Here is an 18,549-nt window from a genome sequence, read left to right on the forward strand (position 1 = left end):
TATGCTTTAGCTATTGGAAAAATAGCAGATCTACAAGCTCATAGCGCGCCACCGAGTGTAGGTCTGCTATTTTTGAAACATCGAATAACCACTGGAATAGAAACATAGCTTTTTCAGAAAACTGTCAGGATGTAGAAGACATTTTTAGAATCTGATCTCGGGTCAAAAGGCAGGCTCACTCTCACTCATGCCACACAGTGCATGTACTTATATCATCAGTGTTATGTCATCATATAGAGCTGGGCCAGGGCGCAACATGTACACTATACCCTATTTGTATTCGGCCCACACAGCCCACATGATATACTGTATATATATAACGGTATATATATATTTGTTTTTTCCGACCTTAATTTACCCTGAGGAGGAGGTTTGCTGAGTGTGCATCCTGTTTTTGTTTATATTTTTCTTTTTTTTTGTTCAGCAGTCAGTCCGCTGCCTCACATTCACACCAGGGAAGTGCCACGGTCTGTGGAATGCCGTCACAGACAAATGCATTATTTTTAGCACCACCCCTAACTAGTACTAAGCACTGCAGCATCATTATTGCGAAAGCACTCAATACTCTTACTAGTATATTAAAACTCATTCTAGGCCATGAACTTATTTGACTTCTTTTTCACAAAAGAAGCCTCCAGGCCAAAGACGTTTTTAACTTTATAATCATGACTTAAGACACATCTTGTGGAATGCAGTCACAGGCAAATGCATTATTTTTTAGCACCACCCCCTAGCTACAGTACTAAGCACTGCAGCATCATTATTGCTAAAGCACTCAATACTCTTACTAGTATATTAAAACTCATTCTAGGAAATCTAGGCCAAGAACTTATTTGACTTAATTTTCACAAAGTGCCTCCAGGCCAAAGACGTTTTTTTATAATCATGTCTTTAGACACATCTTACAACTCTCGTTCAAAAGAAAAAAATAACAAATCTATTGGTAGCCTGTGCTAACTATTGCTACTGCCATTTAGCGGTGGATGAGTTAATACTAGGATTAACTGCAGACTAATGTGTAAAAAAACATACAGTATAATGGGTAACATTACATAACCCACAGCACTGACTGGGATCAGTTCTGTTTAAGACCTTATACTTAACTGAGCAAGCTGAGAGGTCGTTCTTATTTGCAGCCTGGGAGATGCAATTGCAGGGGAAGGTAGGGTTACACACACACACTTAGACACCCATCTCACAAATAAGAAAAGATTGCTGGAGGAGAGCATTTGGATGGGTTTACCACCCCACCCCCCCCCCCCCCCCATCATCTCCCCCGCTGCCGCCATCCATGTCCTTCTTTAAACATTCAAGCCTCCAAGTGTTCCCTAGAGATGGCTCTTAAAGTGGATGATGTTTCCTGCGAGATAGTATGCCTGCTCGGTCATTTCCTGGCGGTGACAATTTAGGAAGACCACCCCCCCCCCCCCCCCTGTCTCTGTCGTTCTCTCAGCTGAGGTGACACCTTCGAAAATCTGTTATTCTCAGAGGGAGAAAATGGGTCATTTACCGCAAGCGGCACATTCGTTAAATGATGAAATGCAAGTTGAGCTCAACCGCGTAAACCCTGGCGTCGCTATTTGTGCCATGTCATCGGTGAAGACGTTTCGGGAAATAGCAGATCTACAATCTCACAACAACTCATCACGTTGATTGCTTTGTGAGTTTGTAGCTTGTCAATGTTCGAAACATTTTGGGAAATAGTGGCATTTTTTTAAATTTCTTCAAAGTGAGTGGCTATAATGATTCTCTATTATATACATACAGTAATATTACAATGCAGTTAAACTAGACTCTAGAATGATGAGAGTTGAATATGCATGCCCCACCTGCTTCAGGCCACCTGCTTTGCACCCGTTTGTCTGTTTTCCTTTATGGCCATATATGAAGATGTCTGTATCTGTCTGTCTGTGTTTATGCCGATTGACGTCATATTGATAACATCAGGCCGGGTTCTCCATATTTGAGGATTTGCAGATGTATTGATATTATGTGGAGATCTGCTTATCCGACAGGCTTCTTTCTCACATGTCGCATGGCTCCCTCGGATCCTCTGTGATCGGCACACAGTTTGAAGTTGATCGGTTAGGTGGTTCTCGAGATACGCTGGTGACACTCTTAGTACTACATATATCGTAGAATGCCTCAATCTATTCAATTCAATTCAGAGGGCTTTATGAGAAACTTATAACTTTCTCATAAAGTTTATGAGAAACTTTATGAGAAAACATAATTTTTTTGACATTGTCAAAGCAAAAGGTGGGGGGTGGGGAGTCGCAGATGAGGGCAAACTTATCTTTCTCTCATATTCAGTGTCGGACCAGCTCAGTGGCCTTGTGGTTAGAGTGTCCGCCCTGAGACTGGGAGGTCGGAGTTCAATCCCCGGCCGGGTCATACCAAAGACTCAGGATTGGATTGGGGGTCCCTGCGACATATTGGCGTCATGTCCAGGGGGTGTACTTGTACATCAAGCTGCCTCACGCTACGGAAACAGGAGATAGGCTCCTGCCCTTATATGGGCCTCATGGCTCAGCAAGACTACTTACTTACTTATATATGGTGTCTCTTTCCATCTCTCCCCTTTTTCACATCATTTGTCTTTCTTCTCGATCTCTCCCCGTATCACTCCCTCTCGACGGCCTCACTCCTCCCCTGCCTGCCATTGACTCGAAACAGGAGATTGCATTTGTACGTTTGCGGTGCTTGCTCATGGTCGCATTCCTTCTATCTGTCCCAACCTGGCTGCATTTATCTATCTGCTGTTTGACAGGACTGGACAGAGGTTAGGAATGCCTCTCGCATGCCGGTTGCAGCAATTGAACTTGTTAGTTAGCCTCTCTCCCATTGGAGCACACGTGCCGACTACCGGTGTACTATTCACTCTGACTGGCTCTCCTCTTTGCCCCCCCCCCCTTCCCTCTCTCGCTCTCTCTCTCTCCTTTGCCCTGTGGAATTCAGAGGCTGTAAAACAAACAGGGAAATGGTGCGTCAGCACATTCAGGTTGCGCTCAACGTCCCCAAACCTACCCCCCCCCCCCACTGGTGTATAGTGCTTACGCCACCTGCTGGGAGAAACATATTTTCTCCCAGACATATAATGATGTTAACTTCAGTGCAAACTGTATGCCAAACATTAAACATAAATACCATGATGGGAATGCATGTGGTCTCTGAGGCTAATGTTGAAGAAACCTCTTTTTTCCCCCCCCACACAATTTTTATTCCTTATTTATTTTGTTCATTTAGTTACATTCTTCCTTTATGGAAACGTCTGACCCAGTGCTGCAGGTTTCTCACTCGCGTCTAATAGCTTCTGCTTTGTCCTTTTGTCAAATTCACCATTCATAAAGTCTTCACATTGCATCTATAGTGTATACCGGTACTCATAGTTTCATTGCACAGATATTCTACTGTTGGACAGGTGTTAGGTTCTTAGCTTGTTTATGATTCTTGATGAATATTTTATTTCTATGTATTTGATGTATTACCATGTGTTGTTGTTGCTTACTCTGTAAGTCTCTCTGGATTAAGTCTGCTAAATGCCTACATTTTAAATACAATTGTAATAGTAAATTGCATGTCTGCTAACACGGGTCACCTGTTGTGTCCGTCCAACCCGTTCTCTAGGTGGTCATAAACTGTCCAATCGTGAAAGGCCTGAAGTACAACCAGGCCACGCCTAACTTCCATCAGTGGCGAGACGCGCGGCAGGTCTGGGGGCTGAACTTTGGCAGCAAGGAGGATGCCGCTCTGTTCGCCAACGGCATGGCGCACGCTCTGGAGGTGCTCACTTCAATGGCAGACGCAGGTAATCAATGGCAACGACCGGTGGATCGCCTGAGATCCAGGCCTTGTTTTATGCTCCCTAAAGCCATTAAGACCTTGGTGGAACGCATCTGTGTCACCTTACCTTTTAACCACTTGTCTTTAACCATTATTTTATGCTTTAGCTATTTAAAAAATAGCAGATCTACAAGCTCATAGTGCGGCACAGAGTGCCACGATACGAACGTGTAGATCTGCTATTTTAGAAAAATCATGAATATGTGTAACTCAAATCTTTGCTTCTGGGGGTCCCTGGAACAGAATATTTTCAGATGGGGGTCAGCAGCCAAATACATATAATTTTGGGGGTCCTTGAAGTGAAAAGGTTTGAGAACCATTGCCATAGAAACATTTTATTTTATTTTATTTCTATTTTATTTTATTTATAAGACATTTATAGAAGCGGGTCCGCTTTCTATTTTAGGCACGTCAGTATAGGTGAAAATGTTCAAAGAGAAGTCTTGGGAATGTAGTCAGACGGTATACCTGTCCTTCTCACCATCTCACCTAGTGCTTTGTGTAGAAAACAGAACATGTATTATATACCATGCCCTTTAGCTAATCATCGGAAACGTCCCATGCTGTCTTTCTGCAGGTTACGCCACTCTCCCTCGCCCAGTCTCAAATGGACCAACCGCAGAGGAGCTGGAACAACAGCGAAGGTACCGGGACTGGTGTTCTTTTTTTTTACCATTTATTTTGGGCTTTTATGCCTTTTATTTATAGGACAGGAAATGGGGAGAGAGCTGGTATTGCAGCCTAGGGTGCCCGGACCACCACGCCCGCAGCCCGGGCCAAGACTGGTGTTCTTTGGGGGAGACCGGGTGCTATCCACATCCAGTGCCCAGTGCCCACCTTGTGTTTACAGGTCTACTATGTCTCTTTGACCAGAATTGTACTCTTCAAGGTTTTTGGAGGTGTCATTGTCCTAGAGAAGATGAGTAGCAGAGTAGGTGATATGCCCATTGCCAATTCTCCCCTACTTCCGAATGTAGTTGTTCAAGGTGTAAGTAGCTTCAATCTAATAAAGATTTCCTTTCGAAACAAATTGGGCCATTAGGTGTAGCTGATGCCTGGTGTGGGGAGTGTCATGGATACTCTCTTGCTAAGCTTAACGGTGATATATGAGAAAGAGGGGTAACAGAAGAGCTACATGTGTCCCTCAAACCACCGGTACTCCTGGAATGGAATTCTACGCAAAGAGAGAGAAAGAGTTATGGCCAAGGCACTCGAGGTAGGTTTGAAAAATGTCAATGCCTTTAATAATTGAACGGGCTTGAGACGTTAAAAAAAAACGACACCAAAGCATGTCGGCTCGTGCCTTCCTCCGAGGCAAACATTCTTTTGTCATAACTCTTCCTCTCTCTTTAGTGATATATGAGATTTTTGTTTATTTTTGAAGATAATTGAAGGTATTAGGCAGACCTAACGAGACGAGTCCATCTGTTCAAATGAAGTCCACTGTGGGTTTTAGTTGCTATCGATATAGTCGTACAATGAAAATAGCTAAAATAACTACATGCTCACAACAACACGTGCCACGCGACACCATGTGACAACACCTCACAACAAAGTATACCAAGGCTGTCAGACTGTCTTGGCTTCTTTCTTCTGTCTTGCCTGCACAGATCTGCTAATTGTGCATGCAACACACACACACACACACACACACACACACACACACACACGTGTAGCGGATTTGTAGCGCATTAGCCCTCATGCTGCTTAAAGTCCATCTAGGTTAAAGGTTAAACAGGGGACAAGGAAGGCCAACACATCTCGTCTCACATTAAAATCCCCCGTCTCTCCCACCGTCCCTCCATCCATATTCTATCCCCTCGTCCACCAACGTGTCTGTGCTGACCCCTGCACTGGCCTGCATAGACTAGGTATTAACCTTTTAATCTCATTTCAGCCTAAATGGTCATATGCAGCATGGCAGGGAGAGGCTTTCTGATTGGCCAAGAGAAACTGTCTGTCAAAAGGAGCACTATATGTTGTTTTGATGCCGCACGGCTTATGCAGGGTCCAGAGCTCTAATGAAGCACCGGACTGACTCACTGACTTATATGCACAAAGTACTGCTTGAATTCACGCTAGTTTTTCTGCCCTAGATATGATTGGTTGGGATTTGCATGGCTCACCAGCCTCATGAGTAGTGAGTAAACCTTTTAGAAATAGAGGAATGGAAGCTCTGCAGGGATCTGTTAGTGGCTCTTAGATGGGTGCTCTTTGGTGATGCAGGTAAAACCATATAGACAAAAGGTATCCTTCCTCCAAGTTGTACTGCTTGTCAAAATGTGAATTGCAGACTTAATAATCCAAGGCACTCCGTCTTTAGGTGAAAACTTTAATAGTTTATTTGATTATGAGCAAGGCAAATAAATAACAGGACCAAAGTAGTGAGTAAACCTGATCGATTCCGAGAAGGAACAGTAATGTGTTCCCCGGCCGTCCCTCCCTCCCGTCTGGGCACAGTGCCCGAGTAGACCAACAGTGCTTTTAAATCTCACCACCAATGTGTGTGCACAGTCATGCGCACACGCACACACAACACACGGCATGCTTGAGATTGCTGTGTTTGAGATTGTGCACATGTCTGTGTGTGTGCACATGTCTGTGTACACACATGTGTGCCTTCCTGACTGAGTGTGTGTATAAAAGATCTTTGTGACTGACAGATGTGTAAAATGCCCCATCCTTCATATATTATGTAGCACCACAAGAGTTCAGTATATTGGAGAGTAGTTCTTTAATATCCTCCGTATGGATGAACTATTGTAATGCATTTCTCAATGAATGTGTTGTTGTCTACAGAGCGGAGCAGCAAAGACTGGAACAGCAGGAGAGAGAACGACAAGAGCGGGAGAGGCAGGAGAGGGAGAGACAAGCGGCCGCAGGTCAGGAAACGCCTGCGTTAGTCATCACAACCAACCACCCCCCATTAACCACGCTGTTCCTCTTCCATAGAAAAGACATGCTGCCGCTGCTCCTAATCATTCACATCACCACAGCACGGTCCCTCCTCGTATGATTTACAAGTCATAATAGCCAACTACTTATTAAGCCACTACAGTACAGTTCATATTGCATGATACTGTATAGGTTACAAGATCTCCCAAGACGTACCTTTTTGTAACAAGTCATGGCTAGGGGTCAGTTGGTGAAAATTGTGCTAACTCGGCTACATTTTTACATTGTCAGAAACACATTGTGTTGACGAGATTCAGCAGACAACAATCACAAAACTAGCCAACTCTTTTGCGAGAGCCAAACAAGCCCAATAATATGGCGATGTATTCCCCAAAAGTTCGATGCATTTATCATTATAAATATTATGTATGTCTATAAAATTGATGTTTTGGTCATTTATTATACTGGTATTACACACATACTTTAGCCTAATACCAGGGCTTAATAATAGACACCAGACCGACTCTCACACTCCTCAAATCTATGGGTATTTATAGTATCAAAGAAATCTTGGCTTGTTGGAACAAGCCACCGCATTTTTAAAACCAGCTCAAAAACTGCAACCCACGACTCTTAATCTTTTTCCTGCAACTCTGGGGAGAAAAAAAGCGTACTTGGCAACCCTGGTTATCACTAGTCTGATCTCTTTATGAGGAGTACATGTGGTAATGTTCACTAGTATAGTATATAGTATAGTCTGATCTCTTCATGAGGAGTACATGTGGTAATGTTCACGCTAACCCTGGTTGTCAGTATCACTAGTCTGATCTCTTTATGTGGTAATGTTCACGCTGAGCGGTGACAGTGACTCATTGTTGTTCTCGTCTCTAGCCGCCATCCCCCCGGCTCCTCCCATGATGTCCTCCGCCCCCGCACCTCCGCCGGCTCCTCCGCCGCCCCCGTGCCCTCCCCCGGCCCCCGCCCCTCCTCCGGCCCCTGCCCCTCCCGGACCTCCTTCCTTAGGAGGAGGAGGTGGTGGGGGCCCTGGAGGACCACCTCCCGCCCCGCCCGCACCACCCCTGCCCTCCGCTGGAGGAGCGGGCGGCGGAGGTGGCGGCGGTGGGGGACTGGCCGCTGCCATCGCAAGTGCCAAGCTCCGCAAAGTAAACAAGGTGTGTATGTTTGTGAGGGAAACCATGGAAGTTAAACACAATAGGTTTATGTTGCGTTGCGCACACATTGCCACCGTCACAGTACGTTTCAACAGCGGTGCGACAGCCTGGGCGTATTTTCCGGAAGTGTGTGATTTGATTATGGGACCCGGCAACTACTGGCGATACCAGGCGATAGAGGAAAGTGGGCAGAGGAACGTTGCTCAAAAAACATGCAAATATTTCATCTTTGGACAACATCGTCTGGCGATATCCAATCAAATGTGTTGCTTTGTTTAGGTTGCTTTGTTTTTTTGTTTGTTCAGGAACGCCCACTAGGAGACGGGCGTAGTAGTACTTACCGCAAGGCTGTCTTTACTGTGTATCTATCTTTATTGAGGTATATTGCCTGTACCAGCCTTGTCATTGATGGCATTTATACTCTCTCTACGCGTGTGTATATTATATATACAGTTTTCTAACTGGGTATTGCATAGCATACCGCCCCCAGCAGACTCCTAACCATTTGACTAGTTACAGAGGCCCTGATCGTAGTATATCCACACACGCTGTATTAAAGTCACCTTGTGTAGTGCAGCTACTACAACTACACCTTGGTCCTTTTCCAAACCGTGGGTTGGGACCCATTTGTGGGTCACGGCACACGTTTTCTACATTTTGTTTGGGAACTATTGGGGAAACTACCATTGGGAACCACTGCCCTACGCCTACCTAGACTAGTGTCTTACAGGCACAGTGATTTTCAATTCATGTTCACTCCTGACTCTTTGTTATGCTGCCCTCTGCAGGAGGAAGGAGGATCTGCGGCCGCGCCAGCCAAGGCTGCCAGTAATTCCGGAGGAGGAGGTGGAGGAGGAGGAGGGGGTGGTGGCGGTGGCGGCGGCGGAGGCCTAATGGGTGAGATGGCATCCATCCTGGCACGGAGGTGAGTGGCATTTTACTTTGTTGTCCAGGAAAAACGGTTGACAGTTAATATGTACCTGCTGATTATGAACACGTGATTTTGTTGAAATCCGCAGGAAAAAAATGGCAGACGGCGGCGAGCCACCGGCGAAAACTAATGTGAGTAGTAATCTAGTTTATCTGTCATTCAATACCCCTGACTGGCTGGAAACTGTTTGTGACGTTTGCGTTGTTGAGAGCCCATCCCATTTAACTGGAAGTCTCTCTCTCTCCTCTATCTGCAGGATGACTCAGAGTCTCAGGGCCAAAGTGGTGAGAACTGAACCTTTTTAAAATCCACAACATGACAGCTGTATGAATTCATCCTGACATTACATGTTTGTCTAGCACTGGCGTGTTCATATTATGTACTTTTTGTCTTCTCAGAACCCGTTAGAAGACCTTGGGAGAAGGCGTCTACCATGCCCAGGTAATGCAGAAGTCAGCTGTTCCCATGTCCCCCTGTGGCCAACCTCAGGCTCACACGCCAACGCAAAGTGTTTCCGGCTTCCATGTTTTAACACGTCTTGACATGAAGCGCAGTTTTCCGTCATCATTTAATTTGTGTTTTAATATCGACATACTCCATCCGCACATAGACGCATGTGTGCACACACCTGTACTTTTGTCAATGAGAAATTGAGAATGTTGTGTGCGCGCCGTGTGTGTGTGTGTGTGTGTGTACACGTGTGCCTGTCATTTCCTTTCTAAGAGCAAGAGTGTGTGTGTTTCACTAACAGGAATAACTCGGTCCCCAAGAACATGGACGCCACTCCCTCATTGTCCCAGGGTTCCAGGTATAATACAATGCTGCCCCATCATCCTCTCATGTCCACGGTCCTCCCTCTGTCCCTTCCTCTCTCTCTCCTTCCGTCCCCTTCAGGTCAGCGCAGCCTCACTGCAGAATGCTGCCTTGGGTGGGGATGGTATACTGTACAACTTGATAGCACCATGCATCTAATGGACTGCAGAATGTCATGCGTTCAAAGGCCCTTTTTGAGTGCAATGGTGATGCTCTGGTTGGACTTGGTGACTTGCTGCCGGTCCTGCAATTCAGGCAGATTCAGGTCATAAATACTGACATTGAATAATTGTGGCTGGACAAAGATTGTGAAAAATCGAAAAAGAAGTGTGTACTTGGCTAAATTAATATATTTTCAGATTCATTCAGATGCTGGTCTGTCATATTTAATGTTTTCCACCATATGTAGGTGGTAGGTGAATAGCAAATGACCTCAGAGCCGACCCGCGCATCACTAAAGTACATTTTATCTCACTGCCGGAAAAAAACAAGATATCTCTGTGGAAGTGACCATGGTTGTCCACGCAAATATATTAATCATTCTTTGATTTGCATGGAATTTACAAGCATTAGATGGTGGTGCTGTCTGTGGTCTCCTAGTGAACTCTCCGAAGAAGGCTTTGGGTGTCTTTTTTGTTTGTTTTGTGTTTACCGTGTTGCTGAGGGACATGTGCTGTGATGTAGAAATATCTGAAAAGTTAGATGGACACCAGTTGTTCAACAACCTGAGGTGAGCAGTCACTGATATAAGCAACATATTATACTGTTGGTTTTTTATTCAGAGCTTCTATATAAAAAACGCCAGAACTTCGAAGCTTCAGCGACGAGCCAGGAAAAAAAAAAAACATGGCTGCAGTAGAACAGTGTCCCAGTAGTATATGTGTCTGTCTCCCACTATCTCCACTATCACTGTGCCGTTTCATTAAGAATCCTCTGTGTTGTGTGTGTGTGGGGGTGTGCCTTAGACATGTTCGAATCCCATGCCATCGAACGAAGCTTCAAATATTCGAATGTTTTTGGGTCAGCCCTAGCGTGCGCGTTTGTGTGTGCGCAGTGCGCACCCTGGCATAACCAAACCCATCTCCAGCAACAAACATTTAGGGTATTTCGTATACACATTCTTTACTAGAAAAACATATCAGTGATGCTCCTTCATAGACTGTATGTATAGATTGATAGTGTAAAGACTCTTATCATCTGGAGAACAACACAGGCATTTGCTTCAGTACACTGTATACTGTAAGTGGCATTGTTGTCCATTACATCCCTTGATGTATGTACCTTTCTATCCTCTGGTGCTTTCCCTCACCCCCCCTGCAGTGGCTATGGCGATGGGCTCCGTTGGTTGACAGCAACAGTTTCTATGGTGGAATTGCCTGGCTTTGGCAAAATGTCTGCGGCTGTGCAAAAAGGAGTCCAGGGCTTTCGTCAAATCTGTCTTCTTCATGTGCCTTGTTCTGTCTCTCGTTCTCTCACAGGATGAAGAGCGGTGCTGCTAGTAATAATGATGCCAGTGGAAATGACGACAACACAGACTTAGAGAAAATGAAACAGGTATGTCTCCCCTCTGGTTTCTGTGAAAATAGCAGCTACTTACAATAGATTGGCAGATTCGCAGAAAAGATCTAGGGGAAAAGAAGAGGACCAAACAAGTATAGACCCCTGGAGGACCCCCAGTCAACAAAGTCTATTCAGTAGTGGTTAACTGTTACAAAACATATTGCGCTTGGGTTTCCCTGGTGAACTGTGACATCCTGGGTTCCAAATGCACCTCAAGGCCCCTGTCTCACGTATACTGGATGTTAGGGGTGTCAAAAAAATAGATTAGATTCCCGTTATGAACTATTCAAAATCGATTAATAATTTCCAAAGATCGATTTTGTTACATTTACAGGAGTTTTCACTACATGGTGTTTGTGATATGAAATGTAAGCTTGCCCTAATCACAGTAAACATCATGTCTTCAGTCATTTTCAAGTTACTGTAGTATAGTCACTTCAGTTGGCTGGAGTAGATTGTGATGAAATCCTATGTATTGAATCGATAATCATTTTGAATAGAGAATTGTTTTGAATCTGGAATTTTTTTTTAATCTATTTTGAATCGAATCGTGACCCCAAGAATCTGAATGGAATCGTGGAACACCCACATATTCACAGCCCTACTGGATGTCATGTGATGTTCATGCCAATTGTTTGCCCTGTAGGAAATTCTGGAGGAGGTGCGGAAAGAGTTACAAAAAGTAAAGGAGGAAATCATTGGAGGTAGGTCAAGTTAATTATGTTAATTGCATAATGCAACAGCTTATGTGTCCATGTTATAGTCCAGTCTGTGTGTATTTACTGTACTTTGCATACTCTGTGTACGTGTCCAAACGTCATGTTAGACTGTCTTAACCCATTCAGGACGGGAACCTCTTTTGGTTTTCAGAAAACGTAGGTCAGGCGTTTTAGAATCTGCCTCAGTCCAATACCGTAGATGCGAATGTACATAGAGGGTATGCGCGTGACATCATCATCGTACCCGGAAGTTATGTGGGATTGCCTACTAAGTCGCAAGAAACTACTTTCTGGCCTTGACAGCCCCATTATACATCTGATTGCATTAAACATTAAACTCACTTTGCCCGTCACTTTTACCACTCGATTTGCCACTGGCTTTTTATGCATGCGCATAACCCTCTTATTTGACAAATAAATATTAATCGTTGCTCTCTGACGGACGGTTGTTTCTGAACTAACTGATGCTCTCTCCCACGCCACAGCCTTTATTCAGGAGCTGCAAAAGAGAGGCACATAGTTCTGTCAGGAAGAAGAGATGGATGGATGGAAGGAAGGAAGGAAGAGGCTATGCCCCTGTGGACGTGGATCTCTCCTCTGCTGCCCTCTCCTGTGTAGCCCAGGGATTACTCTCTCCCATCAACATTTTCACACACACACACACACACACACACACACACACACACACTAGAATCATGTAAAACGAGAAATGGCCAGAAAAGGTAAATCAGGGAAGCTAATCACTTCACCACCCACATCCTTTAGCTTTTACAAACTGTGGTTGCTCTTTCCCTTTCCAAGTACAATTACAGCCCCCTGCAGGAATTGCACCCTCGCTTCTTCTCCCTCCAACTGTAACATTTTTTGTCAACAGGGCAGTCAGTCTTCAGTATTCAGGGATGACATATTATTCACATATGTTACTGTAATAAGATGCTGGCATGTGGCAATTTGTCACGCTCCCCTCTCTCTCTCTTTTTGTCTCCATCTCTTTGTCTTTCTCTTCATTTGGAGAACATCATTATTCAATCTAAAACAAGAAAAAAACTGCCTTTTACAGAGAGACAGTAATTTCAGACAAGCCCTGCTAGGAAAAAAAAGAAAGGACTATCTCTTTTCACCTGAGTGACACTCTAAGGTGGAAGGTGGAACGAGACATTGATCGTCTATGAATCAGGGATCCCCGATGTGGGGGAACCACCACTCCTATAGCAAGTCACTGGCCCTTGAAGGGCTGAGGTGAGGGTCCTTCTGTCTGCCCTCTCTGTCACTCCATTCAAGTGGATTTACACCTGCTGACGATAGCCAAGAACAACACCCGACGACAATACAGCACAAGCCTTTCATGTCGAGAGATGGAGGAGAGATGAGGAAGGAAGACGTGAGCAAAGGGAATGCGACGGACAACCCGAGTGCTGTGAAAGAGTATGTTGTAGTTCTGTGCTAGTGTGAGAAATCCTTCTCTTTGCATTGCACTTGTTCCAGAGAAAGTTTGTGTGTGCGACGTGCGTGCGTGCGTGCATGTGTGCACCACTCTACTGACACACTCTTTCCCCCGTCAGTCAGAATGAGATGCTACTTGTTGGGCAGTGCAGTGGTGTTATACTGTGCTTCTCACCTTTTTTCTTCCATTTTAGGTATGTTTTGTAACTTTGAAACATGAGAAATGGCCATGAAAAGGTCAATTAATTTGGCCATGACCAACTGCCTTGAGAATAAATATATAAATATATATATATAAATATATATATATATATATAAGAAAAAATATATATATGTTTTGAGGGAAAATGTTAGCAAAAATAAAATGCTGTTTCTATTTTAATTGAGATGACTGGTGAATGGGGATCCTTTTTTTTGGATTATTGTTTTCTTATTATGAATTGTTATTTTTGGGTTTACTGTTTCTTTTTTTCTAATAGAGTATAGGCTTTTTACACTGAAATATAAAGAAAACAGCTTAGAGACACTGGATTAGAAATGCCTTTATAGTCAAATACAGCTGCTTCTTGAAATGGATTATGTCTTGAGTCTTCCTTTCCATTTCAAATGCCTATGTGTTACATTTTTAAAGTTGCATATTTCACGCATTCACACAAGCACCTCAACAGTGCAGGAAAATAGAACAATTCAAACCCGTAACCTTGGAACTAGAGTTGATATGCCATGGTACGGCTTGTGTTTCGTTTGTCCTGGTTTTAATGGCTGCATTAGGCTAAAGGGGTGTATCTGACTTAGAATTGTTGGCCATTTACCTACTAACCACTAATTCGATATTGAGGTGCATGTATCCAATATCTAAAATATTAGCCTATTGTAGCCTATCACCCAGCCCTACAAAAAAAATTATCGATGGAGGTTGCCAGCAAGTTATCATGCATTGCAATGTGATATTCCTAGCTACTACGCAGAACTGACGTAGGCTACTACACCAGTGGTTTTCAACCAGTGGTCTGGGGACCACCAGCTGTCCTTGACGAGGTTCCATGTGGTCCCTGGCTAAATGATGGAGTGTTGGTAACCAAATGGACCCTTATTAGATCTTATCAGGGTCCATTTGGTTTCATTTTACACCTGAGTTAAATTATTAAGTACACAATTAGCCTAGAACATTTGCCTGTTATCTCTCCTATCTGGTACCACATCGATTCGATACAGCATGGAATTGTGGACAATCTTATCCAACGTTGACAAACTATTTAATTTTGGGTCTGAACAGTGGTCCATGGGTGGCTCAAATGAATGCAGTTGCAGACTAAATAATGGACCTACATGAATTGTGTGATTCATTGATTGAAAATTGTAAGTTTGTAGAATGGGTACAGGTCAATACAAAGTTTTCATCAGGACATGATTAACATTTACCAATATACACTTCTATGAAAAAAGGAAATCATAATATAGAATAAAATAAAAAAGGGGGTAAACGTGTACAGTATGGAAAAATAGGTGGGGGGGTGGACTTTTTTCTCTCCAGGTGCCAGTTTCAAATTGCAGCCGTGCTCTTTGAAGAGAGGGTTTGAAGGAGTCTAGGGATTCACACATTTCTCAACGGCCGTTGGTAGGGCGTTCCACATTTTAGTGGCATAGGACTGGAGCGAAATTAATTTACCCCCCCCCCCCTGTTGTGAAATTGAGATGATAAATATAATAGTGATGATGTGGTCAGGGGTCTGCGCGTAACGTCACGCCACAGAGTTTATGCGTCACGGTCAGAAGTGTGTCCTTCCTTACACCACAGTGAATGATGCTTCCGGATTGTGAACCGTTCTGTTTCTGAGCCCATTTCCGCCGCCATCATTGCGGATTTTGGACTTGAACCAGCGCCGTGTTTAGCCACTGCTGCTGCAGTTCATTGATGCAGTCCAGTGGCGAAAACGCACACTGACTGACGGCGACGGACGGGGGGCCGGGGAAGGAATACATTTAACATTTTTTTTTCCTGGGGGGGACGTACAGCTAAATACACTCGCATAACGCATCATCTTTCCCCAGTGACTGACTGGCGGCTCCCTCCGACCTACACCGATCCACTGAGGAGGTCGTAGCTAGCTAGCTCGCGCCGCTAGCTTTAGCCAGCTATCGTCAGTTTCGCTTGTATTTCCAGGCGGGGGGGAAGGAAGGAAGAAAAGCTGGAACAGAACGCAACAACAACCACCACAGCCATGGCGCAGATTCTCCCTATCCGCTTCCAGGAGCACCTGCAGGTAAAATAATGTGTGAACACACACACAGCCGCCTTACACGCCAGTCAGCCACCAGCAGCAATTTATATTGGACATTGGTTGGGGGGTTTAATTATTACCGGTACTTGTTTTCTCCGGGTTATTATTACTATTACTGTGGCTGTTTTTGACAGCTAGCTCGTCTAGCAGCGGCTAGCTTTTGGCTAAAGTTAAACGTCAACACCAGCAGCCAGCAGAACCAAATGAATGACCTCCCCTCCCCCGTTTAGCCGTTAGCCCGCTCGAGCTGCCTCCCTGCTAGACGAGCAGTGGCTACACCGACGTCGGTGACCTATTGAATTACGTGACCCCCACCACCGCAACTGTGTCTCCCAGAGGAACGCGAGTACGCGACAGTGCATGCCAGACAGTTGCCATTCTGATATATTATGTTTTCATAAACGGCAACACCTAAACAGTTTGACATCAAGTGATACCATGCATGTTTAATAGTTTTCAAATCCAACAGATGTAAGATAATCAGATTCAGATGGCCTAAATGTGTCAGATTGTATAATTTTCTCCTGCCTCCTGTTCATTGTACAAATATGACAGTTGCCATTCTGAATAATGTACCGATCGAGTGACGCCGACTAAAATACACTTCAAACACGAATCAACGTTTTTATATCCGACTATTTTGCGCAAAAGATTTCAAATTCTGTCTGAAATAGTAAAAAAAAAAACATCGTATTTTTAGATGGGGCACCGTTTTCTGTGCAACATTCTATTAGCTGCTCGAGGCTATTTAGCTCGTCTCCATAGCTATCTGTCAACGTAGCTACTGTACGAGCAACTCGGTGAAATGTATGCAATACCGATACATTATGTTTTACGATGTTGCTCTTAAAACGCAATAGATTTTCGTTAACCTTTGCATGCATGTTAAGCTAGCATGCAGTTCAGTTGTCTGGGCTGTAGTAGTGTGTACTACTACTGTGTCGTGATACAAATGAACCAATGTCACGATAATAGACGTCGTATTAGTATTAAGCACATTATAATGGAGCATTGGAGCTGGCAATGTTGATTGTATCACGGGCGGTTATTTCCAATTGTTTCGTTTGTTTTTGTTTTATTACAATATATATAGCGATCAACATCAGAGCTGTCAGATCCTGCTCGGCTGGCATCATGTCATCACTTGCTCACACACCACTGTCACTGCGGGTCATTTCTTTTTTTGGCAGACCTGCCTTGTGGTTCTTCATACCTGCAGGAGGAGAGCTTAAGTGAAACGGCAATTACAAGCAGTATTTTTTTCTATTTGACATCATCTCACTTCCCCCTCTCCCCATCTTTCTCTGCCTCTCCCTTGGGACAGCCTGATATGTTAATAGAAATTATACATACAATTATTTCTGGAATTTTAGGATTAGAAGTCTTGTCTTAAAAATGTACTACTCAAGCATCATTTTAATAATGGGCATATAAATCGGGGATGGAACCCTGTGGTGTTCTTTGACTGCTGTTTTTTTATCGTGGCTATGAGAGCCCCAAAATTCACCTTGGAGATGCAATATTACATGAACTTAAACTGAAAAGTACTGGCCTGCCTTACTACTAGGTTACTAAGCTTGGTGGATTTTTCCTTCCTTGATTTGTAAAAGGTTCCATGTTTTCCAGAATACAGAAGACGCTGGAGCAACTTGGACTATTGGAGCCTTTTACTTTAATATAGGGAACAGGGCAAGGCAAACGACAAACGTCAGATTCCATCTTCTTCGGCTCATGTTATGTTGTGTTTTCCCCTTTCCAGCTCCAGAACCTGGGGATCAACCCAGCCAACATTGGATTTAGTACTCTAACCATGGAGTCGGATAAATTCATCTGCATCAGGGAGAAGGTGGGCGAGCAGGCCCAAGTCGTCATCATTGACATGGCAGACCCAAACACTCCTATCCGCAGGCCCATCTCTGCAGACAGCGCCATCATGAACCCTGCCAGTAAAGTCATCGCCCTCAAAGGTAAGTTCCACACACAGGGCTGTGTTGTTGGCACATAGTTTTTACCAAATAAAAATGAATTCAGGGGATGACCAAAACCTTCATCTATGTCTTACTTTACTAGTTTTCGAACATCAGCCTCATTGGTGTAGTTTATGTCTGTCTTTGTCTGCCAGTTGCCAAGTTGTCTGCATAGTCTGCTTCACATATTGATGTCCGTTATGCAGGCATTCTCATTTGTTTGTAAAAGAAAAAAATGAATCGGTAATTAAGATTTTAAAGAAGAGGAGCGATCCAAACACTCAAAGGTTAAAAAAAAAAAAAAAAATCAGGGTACTTTATTCATATCAAAAAGGTTAAAGCCAACATGTTTCGACCCACTTGTCTCAGGTCCTTATATACATGAGACAGGCCAGTCAGGCAATCAGCATTAGTGTAGAAACACACGCAGAGCTACACCATGTGCCTGAGCAGCACAGAAACAATCAATCAACAGGCTAATCAGGCTATATCTCTTAATATAGCCTCTTAAATATTGCAGGCAGTGGCACACACTTGTGTAGCTCTGCACCAACGCTAGTCTCGTGCAGCCAGACAACTGTTCCACAATCTCAGAATTCTATATAGAGTCTGAAACTACACCTTCCAAAATCCTAGTAAGGAAACCTTTCACGAAAATATATTTTAAAATATCTTTTACATTTTGTTTTTTTTTATTTCCACTTCTGCTAAACAGCAAACTATATATGATTGGATTATTTTGATTCATATTTAGGATAAATTTGCACGACTGTAAAGACGAAACAGAATTAAGGAGGAGGCTTCACTCACAACTAATGCTGATTGCCTGACTGGCCTGTCTCACGTGTATATATAAGGACCTGTGTTTGTTTGCTTGCTTCATACATGTTCTGTTGGGATTTTTAACCTTTTTTTGATATTAAT

General features: G+C 43.8%; 2 protein-coding genes across 6 annotated transcripts in view; both read left to right on the plus strand.

Annotated features, from left to right (window-relative positions):
* The window catches only part of vaspb (vasodilator stimulated phosphoprotein b), a 39,942-nt gene extending 25,990 nt beyond the window's left edge, over window positions 1–13,952 (plus strand). Inside the window, exons 3-14 of one of the 2 annotated variants that reach the window (XM_080771786.1) lie at window positions 3,628–3,808; window positions 4,421–4,487; window positions 6,643–6,725; window positions 7,630–7,910; window positions 8,699–8,835; window positions 8,930–8,972; window positions 9,098–9,125; window positions 9,240–9,282; window positions 9,593–9,649; window positions 11,133–11,208; window positions 11,861–11,918; window positions 12,419–13,952. In XM_080771786.1, the coding sequence (XP_080627912.1) occupies window positions 3,628–3,808; window positions 4,421–4,487; window positions 6,643–6,725; window positions 7,630–7,910; window positions 8,699–8,835; window positions 8,930–8,972; window positions 9,098–9,125; window positions 9,240–9,282; window positions 9,593–9,649; window positions 11,133–11,208; window positions 11,861–11,918; window positions 12,419–12,453 (1,089 nt within the window). In that variant the 3' untranslated portion in view covers window positions 12,454–13,952. The remainder of the gene's footprint in view (window positions 1–3,627; window positions 3,809–4,420; window positions 4,488–6,642; window positions 6,726–7,629; window positions 7,911–8,698; window positions 8,836–8,929; window positions 8,973–9,097; window positions 9,126–9,239; window positions 9,283–9,592; window positions 9,650–11,132; window positions 11,209–11,860; window positions 11,919–12,418) is intronic. The other variant, XM_080771787.1, reaches the window with a different exon arrangement.
* A 1,276-nt stretch (window positions 13,953–15,228) lies between these two features.
* LOC308321657 (clathrin heavy chain 1-like) overlaps window positions 15,229–18,549 on the plus strand; it is a 35,354-nt gene continuing 32,033 nt past the window's right edge. For all 4 annotated transcript variants that reach the window (XM_080772681.1, XM_080772683.1, XM_080772680.1 and 1 more), the window contains exons 1-2: window positions 15,229–15,640; window positions 17,418–17,625. In XM_080772681.1, the coding sequence (XP_080628807.1) occupies window positions 15,599–15,640; window positions 17,418–17,625 (250 nt within the window). In that variant the 5' untranslated portion in view covers window positions 15,229–15,598. The remainder of the gene's footprint in view (window positions 15,641–17,417; window positions 17,626–18,549) is intronic.

This window comes from Protomyctophum bolini (assembly GCF_963924005.1).
Source record: "Protomyctophum bolini genome assembly, chromosome: 9".
NCBI lineage: Eukaryota > Metazoa > Chordata > Actinopteri > Myctophiformes > Myctophidae > Protomyctophum > Protomyctophum bolini.